The sequence below is a fragment of the Aquila chrysaetos genome, chromosome 16 (assembly GCF_900496995.4).
Source record: "Aquila chrysaetos chrysaetos chromosome 16, bAquChr1.4, whole genome shotgun sequence".
Lineage (NCBI taxonomy): Eukaryota > Metazoa > Chordata > Aves > Accipitriformes > Accipitridae > Aquila > Aquila chrysaetos.
The window spans coordinates 10,990,275-11,005,138 of NC_044019.1; the positions used below are offsets into that span (position 1 = coordinate 10,990,275).

The window sequence follows — 14,864 nt, forward strand, 5'->3', positions numbered from 1 at the left end:
AGCATGTCTGCAAAGAGCAGAGACAATAAAAAGAAGTGTGTGTCTGCATTTAAATAAATTAGGCAATATCTTTCAATCACCTTTGTCTGTATTCTTTGACAGGAAAAACCAATATGTTCATGATTGATCAAATATAGTTTTATATTAACTCTTTATTAATGTGGCTTTTATTTGTGGTTTTTTTTTTTTCAATAGCTTGAAATAACTTCTGTGACGTAAGAAGGAACTAACACTAGTGTCTATAAAACTATTATGTACATAAGCAGTTTAGTTTGTAAAAAGGATATATTTAAATAAAGTAGGTAAATAGAGGTGAAAAGGCAAGTCTTGTCTAAAAAATGAACCCTGTAAAAGAAGTCTACCAAGTACCCACATATTACACAACATCTTACTGTGAAACTGATAGGAAGAGACAGTAATAAGCAGTTAAGCCCTCAGAGTGAGAGGATTAGTTACTGATTCTAACTGTGGGTCAAATTGGGGCTTTTATTTCACAAGCCCAATCTTGGCAGAAAGTGCTGGATATTGGGGTCTTTTTCCTTTCCCACATAATACATTTTTCTGATAATCCCAAAGAGAAATTCAGAACTTTTTCTGCACTGAACGGTGTCTAAAACTGAGCAGAAAACACTGTACTAGCAGAAATCACAGTACTAGCTGAAGACACAGAATCCTACCCTGCTGTAGGGAAGATGCTGGTTACATGTTAGGACTATGTTAATGCACTTTTGATTACATGTGCAACATAGGAAGAGGCAGAAGTGGAGGAAGGAGTCAGAAGAAGGAGACAAAGCAGGTAGGACTGAGAGAACAGACTATGTGTCTGCTTAGTAGTATACACACACAGCAGTTATGTTCAAAAGAACTGACACTTTTTTCTCATGCTTTTTTCTCAAAGATGGTGAAATGGACTCTTGAAAACATAAACCTGGAAGACCCCCCCCCAAAAAAACCCCCAACAACAACAACAAAAAAAACCAAACCCAAAACCAAACCCCTTTTAAATTAGTTTGAAAAAATGAATTACTGACTAAACGTGCTTTCTGGAGTGTGTTCATCTACTCTGTGAGTTCTTAAGCCATGCAAACTAACTATGGGACTGTTCTCCAAACACAACAATGCTGTATTCTGGCTTGCTGAAGAAAAGGTTTGATGAAAGGAATACCAAACAAAAATTCCATGTTATATGAGATAGGACTGTCCCAAATATTATGTTACCCTGCTAGGGTGTCTGTATTCATCACCACCTTTATTGAGGGGCTGTGGGGGTTGCATAAGTAGAAATGTCCAAGATAGGGTACTTAAAGTGTGTTGAATTACTTCTATTCTTGCAATGTATTATTCTTTATACAGTGACTGTACATCATTCTGAAGTTCTTCCTTCAGAAGAATACTGACTAGAGTCTAGTAGCATGTGCCTACTATATGTTCTTAAGGCCTTTGAATGCAGCATGTTGTGGAATGGTTTAGGTCCAATGAACTTTACCGTTTTACTTCAGTTGAGATTTTGGGCCCACACCTCCACAGGTGAGGAAGTTATAGTCCAACCTTGCAGCAAAGAAACTAATAAAAACATTTGCCTGAGCTAGGTTTTGTTTTCAGCACCATGGCCAGGGCACAAGGTAGGGAATACGTAACGGAGACAAGAAGAATGTATAAATTGTTTGTAATAAAAAATAATTTTACCATTGATGTGTTGCTGGCTGTACTTTCAGTGGATGATCAGTAGCATATGGTCAGCTAAATTTTCCAGGCAAAAAACTGCTTGATTTCCTCCTCCTTCTAATAGTCAACCATTGATAGTATGTTTGTTTCTCCTGTAAGTCAGAGCCGCCAGCAAGTAAGGTAAATTGCAGCATTATTTATAATCTCTTAATCAGAAGTGAAAGACATTATTGATTTTTCCAGATTTTAAATCAGGCACAAAGGGAACTAGACTCATGTCCTCTTCAGTGGTGTCTTATTTGGTTTCTTCCTTAGCACCACAAGTCAGGAGTTTTGTTATTGCTGAGCAGAGCTTACACAGAGTCAAGGCCTTTTCTGCTTTTTATACTTCCCTGCCAGCGAGTAGACTAGGGGTGCACAAGAATTTGGGAAGGGACACAGTTGAGACAGCTGACCCCAACTGACCAAAGGAATATCCCATACCATATGACATCATGCTCAGCATATAAAGCTGGGGGAAGAAGAAGGAATGGGGACGACATTTAGAGTTATGGTGTTTGTCTTCCCAAGTAAGCATTATGCGTGATGGAGCCCTGCTTTCCTGGAGATGGCTGAACACCTGCCTGCTGATGGGAAGTAGCAAGTGAATTCCTTGTTTTGCCTTGCTTGCATGCACAGCTTTTGCTTTACTTATTAAACTGTCTTTATCTCAACCCATGAGTTTTCTCACTTTTACTCTTCTGGTTCTCTCCCCCGTCCCACCAGCGGGGGGAGTGAGCAAGTGGCTGTGTGGGGCTTAGTTGTCAGCTGGAGTTAAACTATGACAGTCCTTTTTGGCGCTTAACATGGGGCACAAAGTGTTCGAGATAATGACAAGTTAGAATGGAATGTGCTAAATTGAATTTATAGCTGTAACTGCTGCTTAGCTATTAATTGGTAGGCTCTTATGCTTGCCATGGGGCTTGCTTGCCTTACTGTATATTAGAGTCTAGTGCTCATTAGTGGCTGCTTTTTGCTTTCACTGCTTGCTATCTGCTTCTTTTCGGCACCCAACGTGGGGCACAAACTGCTTATCATCTTACTCTGCTGTGCCTGGGAACATCTTGATAACAGCACTGGCGATGTGCCTGGGCTGGCAGATAGCCAGGGCATCACTGCTGTTTCTGTGCTGCTGTACTGGACAGGCTGGAACTCCAGTGTGAACTCGAGTCGAAGGGACTGTGACCTGTGGAGGAGTTCACACAGGAGCAGGACACCCCAAAGCATCTGTGGCCATGGATAAGCCGATGCCAGAGCAGGTACATCTCAAAGCGTCTGTGGCCGTAGTTATGTCTGTGCCGCAACAGGTATAACTCTGAAGGGATTGTGGCCCAAGGATAAGTCCATGCTGGAGAAGGTACATCTCAAAGCATCTGTGGCTGTGGATAAGTCCATGCTGCAGCAGGTACACCTTGAAGCATCAGTGGCTGTGCATGAGGTCATGCTGGAGCACCTCAAAGTGTGTGGCCATGGATAAGCCCATGACAGAGCAGGTACAGCCCTGGAGGGAGTGCAGCTGTGGGTAAGGCCATGTTGGAGCACGTTTACTTCTGAAAGGACTCTGGTGTGGGTAAGGCCACGCTGGAGCAGGTATATCTCTGAAGGCATTGTGGCCTATGGAGAAGACCATGTTGGAACAGGTCCACCTCAAAGCAACTGTGGCTGTGGATAAGTCTACGCTACAACAGGTACACCCCTGGAGAGACTGTGGCTCATAGATAAGGCTCCACTTGGAGCAGGTACATCTGTAAAGGACTGCAGTCTATAGATAAATCCAAGCCAGAGCAGAGCCAAGGGGAGGAGTTCATTGTGATGTTAAAACCAATGGTCTGGTCCAAAGGGACCAGGGGTGGAGAATGTAAATGGAAATACCTTTAAATTGTTGTAACCTGGGATTTGAGTTGCATGTTATGGGAATTACTATAGCAGGAACCACCTGAACCAATGGAGAACAAGCCTTACAAGAAGCAGTGCAAGTGCAGCAGTGACCCAGGCTGAGCTGGTTTTGGTGCCCAGTAACTCCGCACAACACACCACCTCTCCTGTCCTGAGTAACCACTGTAACAGATGGAGCCCAAAGTCATGGACTAAATGAAATCAATGGACATTTTCTGGACATTTATGGATATTTTACAGACATTTCACAGGAATAGTCCGTAGACTAAGGGAATGATATCTGTGTATTGTATCAGAGGATGTGAAGGGGGGTGGTGGTTAGTGAGGATGTGCTGGATAGTGTGGGACCTGACCATGACATAAATGGTATGGAATAAGGGGTGGAGAATGTGCTGGTTTTGGCTGGGGTAGAGTTAATTTTCTTCATAGTAGCTAGCACTTGGATTCAATACCTGTAGAGTAAAGGTCTAATTGCATTGCTAGTTTATAGACTAACATGTTCAGTCTGGTCTAAAATACTAGAAAAAGATCCTTTTTGAAACGTGTGGTGCTCTGTGATGGTAAAGAGATGTTTCTGTAATAATTTATGTACAGGTGTATTGGGTTTACGTGGCAAGATTTTGGTAGCAGGGGAGCTGCAGGGGGGCAGCTCTGTAGGAGGAGACTGGGACTGCCCTGTGCCAGACACAGATGCTGCCAGCTGGCTCCAGCAGACCCACTACAGTGCACGGCTGAGCCCATCAGCCAGGCTGGTGGCACCTCTGTGGGAATATATTTAAGAAAGGGCAAAATGCTGTGTAGCAGCGAGAGAGAGGAGGGAGGAAGAAACGTCCTACTGATGAAGGGGAGTAAGAGCACTGCTGGGTGCGGGTTCGCAGCCAGCCAAGGTTAACCCACCACAGCAGGAAAAATAAGGGATCTTTTTACCTAATTGCAGGTTTGCCTGACTAGAGCAACACTTAACACAGTATTGATGAAGTACTGTTCTGAACTGGAAACTTTACTCTGGTCTCTGTCTTGGGAAAGTACAGAGAAGATATTATCACTTATCTCCTGGCCCTGCTTTCGCTTTAGCCTTTTTATTTAGCTATTTGCTTACAGCAAACATCTCTTACAGAGTTGTTATGAAATACTTTTTCTCTGTAATGTTTCTAACACACGGAAGCACTGCTGGAAAAATAACTGTTTTTCAGACTGGGCAGAGAAAGATGATTTTACTCTGTTATCCACGTTCTGCATGCTCTTACACATCAGCAACATTCTGCTGTGGTATGTTCAACTAAGTCTTACTGTCCAGGTCAAGATAAGAATTTAACTTTTTTTAAAAAATCTTTCTCTTTGCATAAATTGAGAAACATCTTTATAAATGACCTTAAACAATTTGGGCTTATATCCATACCAAAGTTTCTATTCCCAGGATGTGAGCTGTATTTTATATCAAATGTTTGGACTAACTGAGACCACACCCCTCCTCCCTCTTCTCATTAGTATGTCCCTCTAATCTCTGTGTTGTAGAGTCATGCTCACTCTTGCTTTCCTTGTCTTGAGCAAGCAGCTGTGCAGTGCTCATTAGCTGGTTCAGGTTAAACCACAATAGAAATGCAACTTGAGTGCTGTGTGGTTCATGGTATTTTACAGTACTGACCAGACTTTTTTTTTTTTTTTTTTTTAAATAGCCCTTGTTTTTTTACTGTTCTTTTGCAACTTTGGACTCCTATTTGCTGAGTGATTTTTGTACTGAAGCAGTTCCAGAAGTGAATTAGTTTTGTGAGACGCATTTGATTACTACATGGGGTAACAGGCAATGAAAAGATGAATGGTGGCAATGAAAGATATGAAGGAACTAAAATCCAGTGCACTTTTCTATCCAAATGGCAATATTTAGGCAATCATTATTCTGACGTACCTGTCTTGGATTGAACACAAATATCTGTTTATGGATTGTGTAGAAAGTTAGAACCTGAAATCTTCTATTATATTCATTTTCACCTTGTATCCTTGTCTCTGTTTTGTTCTCTTCTCTTTCAACTAATCAAACAAGAAAGCTTTTTCCTAAGACTCAGGTAGACTGTGCATATACTCTTAACTAACTTACGCTCAGTGACTCAGCAGTACACACTAATCTTCTGTTCACATCAGACTCCTTTTATATTTTTTAAATTTACTCTGTGAAATGGGGGTTACCAGATTGTATGGCAGTTTCTCAGGAATCACACAAAGAGGATACCCCTTCTTAATTAGGGAGCTTATTATGAAGGTAAAGAACATAAGTTAAGCATCAATCACTTCCAAGTTCATTCAGGTGTGCTTTGTTTACTGGCTTATTTTAACATTATTTATATAACAGGAGTCAAGATAACATATAGGATTATACAAATACTGTTTAGCTTAGTAAAACCAAAATCTGTTAGCTCAAAATTATGGACTGCAACCTTCATGCAAATCTCATCTGTGCATCGCATTTAAGGATGAGGTGAATTGCTCTTCCCAAGTTCACTGAATTCCCTTCAGTTAAAAATGTTTTTTTTTCTGTTCACAGTTTATTTTGGCTATGTTCCACATACTAACTTGCATGCAAGAAATCTGGCAAGTTCAGGGTGATAACATAAAAATGGCTGTTTCATTAAAAGAGGAAGTTTTTCCTACAACAGCTACAAAGTAGCTCCTACTAAAACTCAGATAATCCATGTTTTGTAATCCGTATGTTTAATCAGTTCATATTCCATGTGTGTGATACAGTTTTGTACATAATCAATACCATCCCTTCTATAATTAGTAGCAAATTCAGATACATTCTCAGTCAATTCAGGGGGATTTTTTTGCTTTGGTTTGAATGACCAAATCTGAAAAGATTCCTGTGATGACAAAATGAAAACAAAGAGCTTAGGACAAGAGATGAAGGAGTTGAAAAATGTTTTTTTCTCTGACATATCTGTATTCCCATAAATTTCTTGCAATGAAAGGAAGAAGTTTACCCCCAAATGCATTTAACATTAACAGAAAACAATGATTTTTCAGGTGATGGCTAGAAGTATGATTTACATTTTGTTTTATTATAATAGTCTTTAAGAGCTCATGTGCCTGTCTCAGTCTTTCCATTTCTGTAATATTCTATGTTACCTTTCGCACTTTGTAATAAATCTGCATTAAAGTCTGACCATTTTTTAAATTTTTGTTGTTTTAAACACCTTTTTTGAATGATGGATGCTTTACAGAAGAGCGCTCCCCTGTTGTTAGACAGTGCTAGCACTTGGATTCAATACCTGTAGAGTAAAGGTCTAATTGCATTGCTAGTTTATAGACTAACATGTTCAGTCTGGTCTAAAATACTAGAAAAAGATCCTTTTTGAAACGTGTGGTGCTCTGTGATGGTAAAGAGATGTTTCTGTAATAATTTATGTACAGGTGTATTGGGTTTACGTGGCAAGATTTTGGTAGCAGGGGAGCTGCAGGGGGGCAGCTCTGTAGGAGGAGACTGGGACTGCCCTGTGCCAGACACAGATGCTGCCAGCTGGCTCCAGCAGACCCACTACAGTGCACGGCTGAGCCCATCAGCCAGGCTGGTGGCACCTCTGTGGGAATATATTTAAGAAAGGGCAAAATGCTGTGTAGCAGCGAGAGAGAGGAGGGAGGAAGAAACGTCCTACTGATGAAGGGGAGTAAGAGCACTGCTGGGTGCGGGTTCGCAGCCAGCCAAGGTTAACCCACCACAGCAGGAAAAATAAGGGATCTTTTTACCTAATTGCAGGTTTGCCTGACTAGAGCAACACTTAACACAGTATTGATGAAGTACTGTTCTGAACTGGAAACTTTACTCTGGTCTCTGTCTTGGGAAAGTACAGAGAAGATATTATCACTTATCTCCTGGCCCTGCTTTCGCTTTAGCCTTTTTATTTAGCTATTTGCTTACAGCAAACATCTCTTACAGAGTTGTTATGAAATACTTTTTCTCTGTAATGTTTCTAACACACGGAAGCACTGCTGGAAAAATAACTGTTTTTCAGACTGGGCAGAGAAAGATGATTTTACTCTGTTATCCACGTTCTGCATGCTCTTACACATCAGCAACATTCTGCTGTGGTATGTTCAACTAAGTCTTACTGTCCAGGTCAAGATAAGAATTTAACTTTTTTTAAAAAATCTTTCTCTTTGCATAAATTGAGAAACATCTTTATAAATGACCTTAAACAATTTGGGCTTATATCCATACCAAAGTTTCTATTCCCAGGATGTGAGCTGTATTTTATATCAAATGTTTGGACTAACTGAGACCACACCCCTCCTCCCTCTTCTCATTAGTATGTCCCTCTAATCTCTGTGTTGTAGAGTCATGCTCACTCCTGCTTTCCTTGTCTTTGGAACAACAAAACTCTTAAGTATTCTGTGCAGAGTTGAAGACTTTGAAAAGGAGGAGGGAGCCTTAGAGCCCAGGGATTCAGGTATTAGAACAGAATTTTTCAGTTGGAAGGGATCTACAGGAATCACCTAGTCCAACTATATTCATATGGGAGATGTGAATGTGACTCCCCAAGGCAGATTTAGGTATGTCAGCCCTCACTGAATGAGTACTCAGTGCTCTATGGAATGAAGAGTCCTCCACTGCCATCGTTTTGAGAAAAGGCTCTGTTATTTGAAAGGCATGAAGCACCTGTGTTCAGGAAGAGAGTCATGTCTATGAAGGTATTAGTCATGATCCACAGAAAAGAGTTAAAATGTACACATACTCCTTTTTTTGAGATTTTCCTCTTGCCTGGTCCAGGCAGCTCCTTGTTCAGAATGCTGGATGTGTACATCTCATCTTGAGCCCTTGCTGTATATTGCTTAAGTACTTTTGTGGTTCTTTATCTCTTGCTGGGTGTTTAATTGTGCAGTTGTAAATATTGGAAGAGGAGTTTTGTGGAGACACATATATCAAAACTGTGAGGTATCCTGGTACTCTGTGAAACAGTTCTTCTGGACATCAATTACCTTCAATTTGAAGTTATAATCAGAATTTTTTTTTCCAAATTGTTTTTATCCAGCCCATCCAAACTTTGAACGTAGGTAGTCCTAGTAGATGCAATACATCACTGGATGGCATGGACTGTCAGTCTTACTGTTGGCATTTTATAGTGCAGATGATCTGCTTCTGAGAATTAACATTTTAAAAAGCAGTAACTGAAAAGGAGAAACATTAAGGAATGCTCAAAAGTATTTACTCCTGGTTTTGTTCTCTATTTTTTTACCTTTCAAAAGGCACCTTAATGAGTGATCAGATTCAAATTTTGAAGATGTGTGGAAAATAAACACAAACAGTGCAAAATACCATGGAAGTGTGTGAAGGAAAATATTTCTCAGGCTGTCTAATTTATCCTTCCCTCTCCTTTGCTGTGTGGGAGGTAGCAGGTCTCAGAGTATTCTTCAATATACACTGTTATGTTCACAATGTTGCTGTGATACAGTGCTCTGTATTGAGAATGTTGTCTTTTTGATGATTCAAAAGTTAATTATAAAGTAGCGTTGTTAGAAAATGTGCATGGCAGCTGGAAGACCTGGGTATGAGTCAGATGTATTCTTGCATTTGACGTAGTTTTTCTCTCTCACACGCAACAGAAGGCACTATTAATTATGTAACTACTTATTTACATAACAGAAAAAAGTTAAAGTTTACCATAACTATGGCAAGTGTAGTAAATTGTACCAGCAGGATGATACTATTTGGTGGTAGGAAGAGAAGGACTAAAGACTCTTAGCTAAATGTTCATGTAAGTGACCGCAAGTTTCCATAGCATCCTGTGGAACCATCACCATAGTTATACCATGGCTCAGAATATTGTTTAGCTCAACTATTTATGAAATTTTTTCAGATCAGCAGAAGTGTTGACTGCATGCCATTAAGTGACCCATTCTATCAAGAGTTGAGTAAAATGGGGAAAGTTTAATCTATCAGCCAAGCGACTAGACTGGATGTTTTGTAAAATACAAGAATATACTGTATTGTGAAGCAAGCATTCAGTGTAATATTTGCAGGGTCATTCAAGAATTCTGATTTTGAAAGCTAAAAAATAACTCATAGCAAATGTTGACTTGGAGGCCATATCCACATACTACTGCAGGAAGGAAGGAAAGAGCGAAGGGTTTGCTCTCTAGTTTTGTTTGTAAGGTCAGTCTGATTTCCCATATGGCACCTGAAAATATTAAGTAAATGCAAATTTACTTCAGTTCCACCATCAGTGTCAATAGGAATTTTGAGACAAGGAGATGGTAGAGAATATTAGTAAACAAAAATTGCAATTAAAGCAAGTACGCTTACTTTGTTTCTTGTTGAAACACTAACATCTCCTTGATACGTGAACTCCATTGAGAGAACACAGGTTAAGGTGCACAAGCTTTGCCTAGAATGTTTCCCAGTTTCTTAGTGAGCTCTGTTTTCAGAAAAAAAACCCTCTTCAGAGGACAGAGGAAAAAAATTCACATTTTGCCAGTATTTTTCTTCCCAGTGTTTCCTAGTGAGAAAATAAAAGATTTGGAAAACCCCACTCCACTGGGGTAAAATTGCCAGAGAGAATGGAATGTGGAGTGTAATTCCCTCGATGCCTTTTCTATGTCATCTCTTCTTGGCTCTGTCCATTTCCCTGCAGTAAATCCCATAGATGCTTGAGCAAAGGAGAACTCTTCTCATCTTTTTTTAAATAGTCAAATAGTTTTCCATGGGTATTGATATAGAAGATCTCATGTGAGGTTTTTTTCAGACATACCTTTTCTAGAAGGTAAGTTTTAGTAGGAAAGTTTGCTAGGTGAAGTTATTACTTACTACATCCATTCCTAATCTCCAGTAGTTGTGTGTCATATGATTATTCCCATTTGTACTTAACTGGAAGGGAAAGAAATGTTTTGCAACCGTAGTCTCAGAGTATGAGCTACTGACAAAAAGAAGGAAGTACTATGAGTGGAAAATGGATGCTAATCTTAAAATTTCTATGCCAAACCATGTAAGGAAGGGCATGTGAGAATGTTGTACTCCAGCTAGCATCAGCAGATACCTTACACTATTGTATTTGTTTGAATAAAAAAGAATGCCAATAACCCAAAGACTTGCTCAAAGTCACAGTGATGAAATTAGTGGTAGGACTAAGATTAGTCCAATCAGAAATCGAATACCTTAGGGTAAAATGGTAGGATAATTAATTACATAATATTAGCCTGTTTCCAGAAGAGGCCTAGGATCAATCAAAAGTATGCAGGTTTTTGGAACATTTCCTTAAATAAAACCTTGACTGTGGAATACATTTAAGCGGACATTCTGCATACTTGTATTGGCTTTGTGTGGCAAGGTTTTGGTAGCGGCGGGGGGTTACAGGGGTGGCTTCTGTAAGAAGCTGCTGGAAGCTTCCCCTGTGTCTGACAGAGCCAATACCAGCCGGGTCTAAGACGGACCCGCCACCAGCCAAGACTGAGCCCATCAGCAATAGTGGTAATGCCTCTGTGATAACATTTTTAAGAAGGAAAAAAAGTTGGGACAGACAGAAACGGCAGCCGGAGAGAGGAGTGAGAACATGTAAGAGAAACAACCCTGCGGACACCAAGGTCAGTGAAGGAGGGGGAGGAGATGCTCCAGGCGCCGGAGCAGAGATTCGCCTGCAGCCCATGGTGGGGAAGACCATGGTGAGGCAGGCTGTCCCCCTGCAGCCCAGGGAGGTCCATGGTGGAGCAGATATTGATCTGGAGCCCGGGGAGGACCCCACGCTGGGGCAGGTGGGTGCCCAAAGGAGGCTGTGACCCCGTGGGAAGCCCGCGCTGGAGCAGGCTCCTGGCAGGACCTGCGGATCTGCGGATAGAGGAGCCCACGGAGCAGGTTTTCTGGCAGGACTTGTGACCCCGTGGGGGACCCACGCTGGAGCAGTGTGGTCCTGAAGGACTGCACACCGTGGAAAGGACCCATGCTGGAGCAGTTCGTGAAGAACTGCAGCCTGTGGGAAGGGCCCACGTTGGAGAAGTTCGTGGAGGACTGTCTCCTGTGGGAGGGACCCCATTCTGGAGCAGGGAAGAGTGTGATGAGTCCTCCCCCTGAGGAAGATGAAGCAGCAGAAAACAACGTGTGATGAACTGACGGTAAACCCCATTCCCCATCCCCCTGTGCCCCTGGGGGGGTTGGTAGAGAAGCCGGGAGTGAAGTCGTGCCCGGGAAGAAGGGAGGGGTGGAGGGAAGGTGTTCTGAGATTTGGTTTTATTTCTCATTACCCTGCTCTGGTTGATTTGTAATAAAGTGAGTTAATTTTCCCCAAGTTGAGTCTGTTTTGCCCGTGACGATAAGTGGTGAGTGATCTCTCTCCTGTCCTTATCTTGACCCACAAGCTCTTTGTTATATTTTCTCTCCCCTGTCCAGTTGAGGAGGGGGAGTGATAGAACGGCTTTGGTGGGCACCTGGCAACCAGCCAGGGTCAACCCATCACAGAGGGACCCCACGCTGGAGCAGGGAAGAGTGTGATGAATCCTCCCCCCTGAGGAGGATGAAGCGGCAGTAAATGACGTGTGATGAACTGACCATAAACCCCATTCCCCATCCCCCTGTGCCGCTGGGGGTGTTGGTAGAGAATCCGGGAGTGAAGTTGTGCCCGGGAAGAAGGGAGGGGTGGAGGGAAGGTGTTCTGAGATTTGGTTTTATTTCTCATTACCCTACTCTGGTTGATTTGTAATAAATTGAGTTAATTTTCCCCAAGTTGAGTCTGTTTTGCCCGAGATGGTAATTGGTGAATGATCTCTCCTGTCCTTATCTCGACCCACAAGCTCTTTGTTATATTTTCTCTCCCCTGTGCAGCTGAGGAGGGGGAGTGATAGAACGGCTTTGGTGGGCACCTGGCATCCAGCCAGGGTCAACCCACCACAATACTGAAGTTCTTTTTATAAAAAGAGTAACTAGTAACTCCCCATTAAAAAGTCTGAGAGCGCAATAAATTGGTTATAGCCATGGGTTTTGCCACTTGTTTCTAATTCTTTAATAACATAAAAACCATAAATTAATAATTGCAGTAATTTTATACCAGTTGTACATCCATATAAATACTGGCTCCATTCACATTGATTATTTTAGGTTAATCAGTTGACAGCACACTATAAAAAGGAAATGCATCCCCATTACTTCTACGTCATTACTTTAACACTCCCTTTCATGAGCTGTTCAGCCTTCTGCTGCTTGCCTCTGTGCTTTCTTAAGTTTTTGTCAAGGTGTGCTATAGAGTGCTTACTGGTGTCTCAGTCAAGGAAGTACCATGATTGCATGTCAGACATCTCTTAATTCATAATCTGCCTATATTTTGCCAGAGCTATTTTAGAATGGCTGCCAGGGAATTCAGAAAACCCATCACTGTGCTTGAGATAAAGGGAGTCATGTGTATATTGTGCAGCTGGATGGTCGTGTGGAAGGCTTTGTGTGCTCTGGTGAAATGCTGACAGGTGGAAGAGTAGCAGAACAAAATCCCATGGCTACTTCTGAAGAGCAACGTCACTGATAGAACATTGCTTCTTGGTTTGACGGTCTGTGATCAGCAGCAAGACAGGAATACAATAGCAGATATGGAAAAAAATTCAGTCACCAGGTATAATTGTACTTTATGAGGTATTTGTACAGTGGCCATCCTGGGATTGTTGCGACAAGACTGCAATGAGATTTTATCTTGGTATTCTAACAGATGGAAACAGACCCCAAATTCTTGAAAAATTATTTATTCTTCCTAAAACAATAAGCCTAGCCAGGTCTCTGCTTAATTTTATCTTAAAGTAATATAAATTCTCCATATAGGCCATTTTCTTCTGCAGTGTGAGTCAGAATGAAGATAATCTTCTGTGTAGATTCTCTTTTTAACAGAAAGTAAACTGCAAAATAAATTTACACTGTAATTAATATGAACATTAAAAGTTAGCTATGCTGATGGAATGATTAGAAATAGTCTCATAAAAGTTTAAGGGTAGGGAAACACTCAATGCATTGACACAGCTATGACTCAAAACACATTTTTTATCTCGCCTACTGCATCTGCTGCTATAACAAACACACTTGCCATGCAATAAACTTCTTTTTTTTAAAACTTTGAATTTTAGCATTAACTGTTGTAGCACTGGTCTTGCGGCTCCTAGGTCAGGCATATAGTGAAAGATTATGGGAACTTTTATTTCTACTCATGGACTTCAGGAACTTTTAAAAAACTATGTTTAGACTCAGCAGTGGGACCTAAATATGAAAACACTCCTCATTGCTTGTTCTGGTGATGCCACTTGCACAGTGATAGCTTTTACCCAGTTCGGATTCCATATGCTTTCAGTTGCAGTGTCCCTACTGGGAGAGGATTGAAGTGCACGTAGAATTACAAGAAGTATCACTGGTATTAAAGGTAAATGAACACCTGGTATTGGAAAGAGAAAGATGACTTCTGGTTAAGATGCCCAGAAGCAACGAATGGCATGAAGTTCCACAGACAGGTCAACTCAGATGTAGAGAATTGATGTAAGCTTAAAGCAAAGACGCTAATGCTAAAGCAGAATTATCTTTGTTCCAAAATAGATCGATTACTTCAGGTTGTAAAACAATTTATAGTAAATAAATTAATGCATACATATGGATGCAGAGTTATTTGTGCATTAACAGTAAGATTCTTCTGGATTAAAATGCATAATCCAATAAGCTTTAAGGTAGCTGAGCATGAAGTAAAACAGGCTATGATGTCTGCCTCAAAGACTGATTATTTCTGTGAGGCATATAAAGCAGCTGGTAGACAGGATCATTACCCTTCTGGCAATAAGGAAACAGAGATGGTATAGTTTAGGACACTTTCTAATGCTAGTAAAAGTGCAAATACTTATGAATTGTGAAGATAAGGATCTGTACTCACTTCTAGTCCGATCAGCACAGCCAGGTAAGCTTGAGTGCAAATACTCTAAGAGTGGTCTCAGTGCTCAAAGGCATGTTGCTTTCTCTTATTCTCCAGTTTGAGATGTCACAGCAAGCCATAGCTTCCTATATGTCAGAAGAAGGGACAATGAGAAGTTGTTGGTGACTCTGAGAAGAAAAGACCAGAGAAGGAAAATAGTCCTGTTTTAACTTTATAGACCAAGAAGGAATCATGCTCCCTGTACAGGTAGGCCAGAGCTAGAGCTGAGAAAATCAGTTAAGAAAATTTAGTGGTGCTTGGCTAAGAGTAGGTCTTCAAGGGGTTAGACCACTCCATATCACCCAAGGAAAAATGCATCTCTCACCTGCGTAAGAGGAAAAATACCAGCATATTGAACTG

General features: G+C 41.1%; 1 protein-coding gene across 1 annotated transcript in view; it reads left to right on the plus strand.

Moving 5' to 3' along the window:
* The first annotated feature begins 1,606 nt into the window (after window positions 1-1,606).
* Window positions 1,607-14,864, plus strand: part of MUC2 (mucin 2, oligomeric mucus/gel-forming) — a 72,926-nt gene continuing 59,668 nt past the window's right edge. The window contains exons 1-2 of the mRNA XM_041129341.1: window positions 1,607-1,622; window positions 3,378-3,443. Coding sequence (XP_040985275.1) covers window positions 1,607-1,622; window positions 3,378-3,443 — 82 coding nt within the window. The remainder of the gene's footprint in view (window positions 1,623-3,377; window positions 3,444-14,864) is intronic.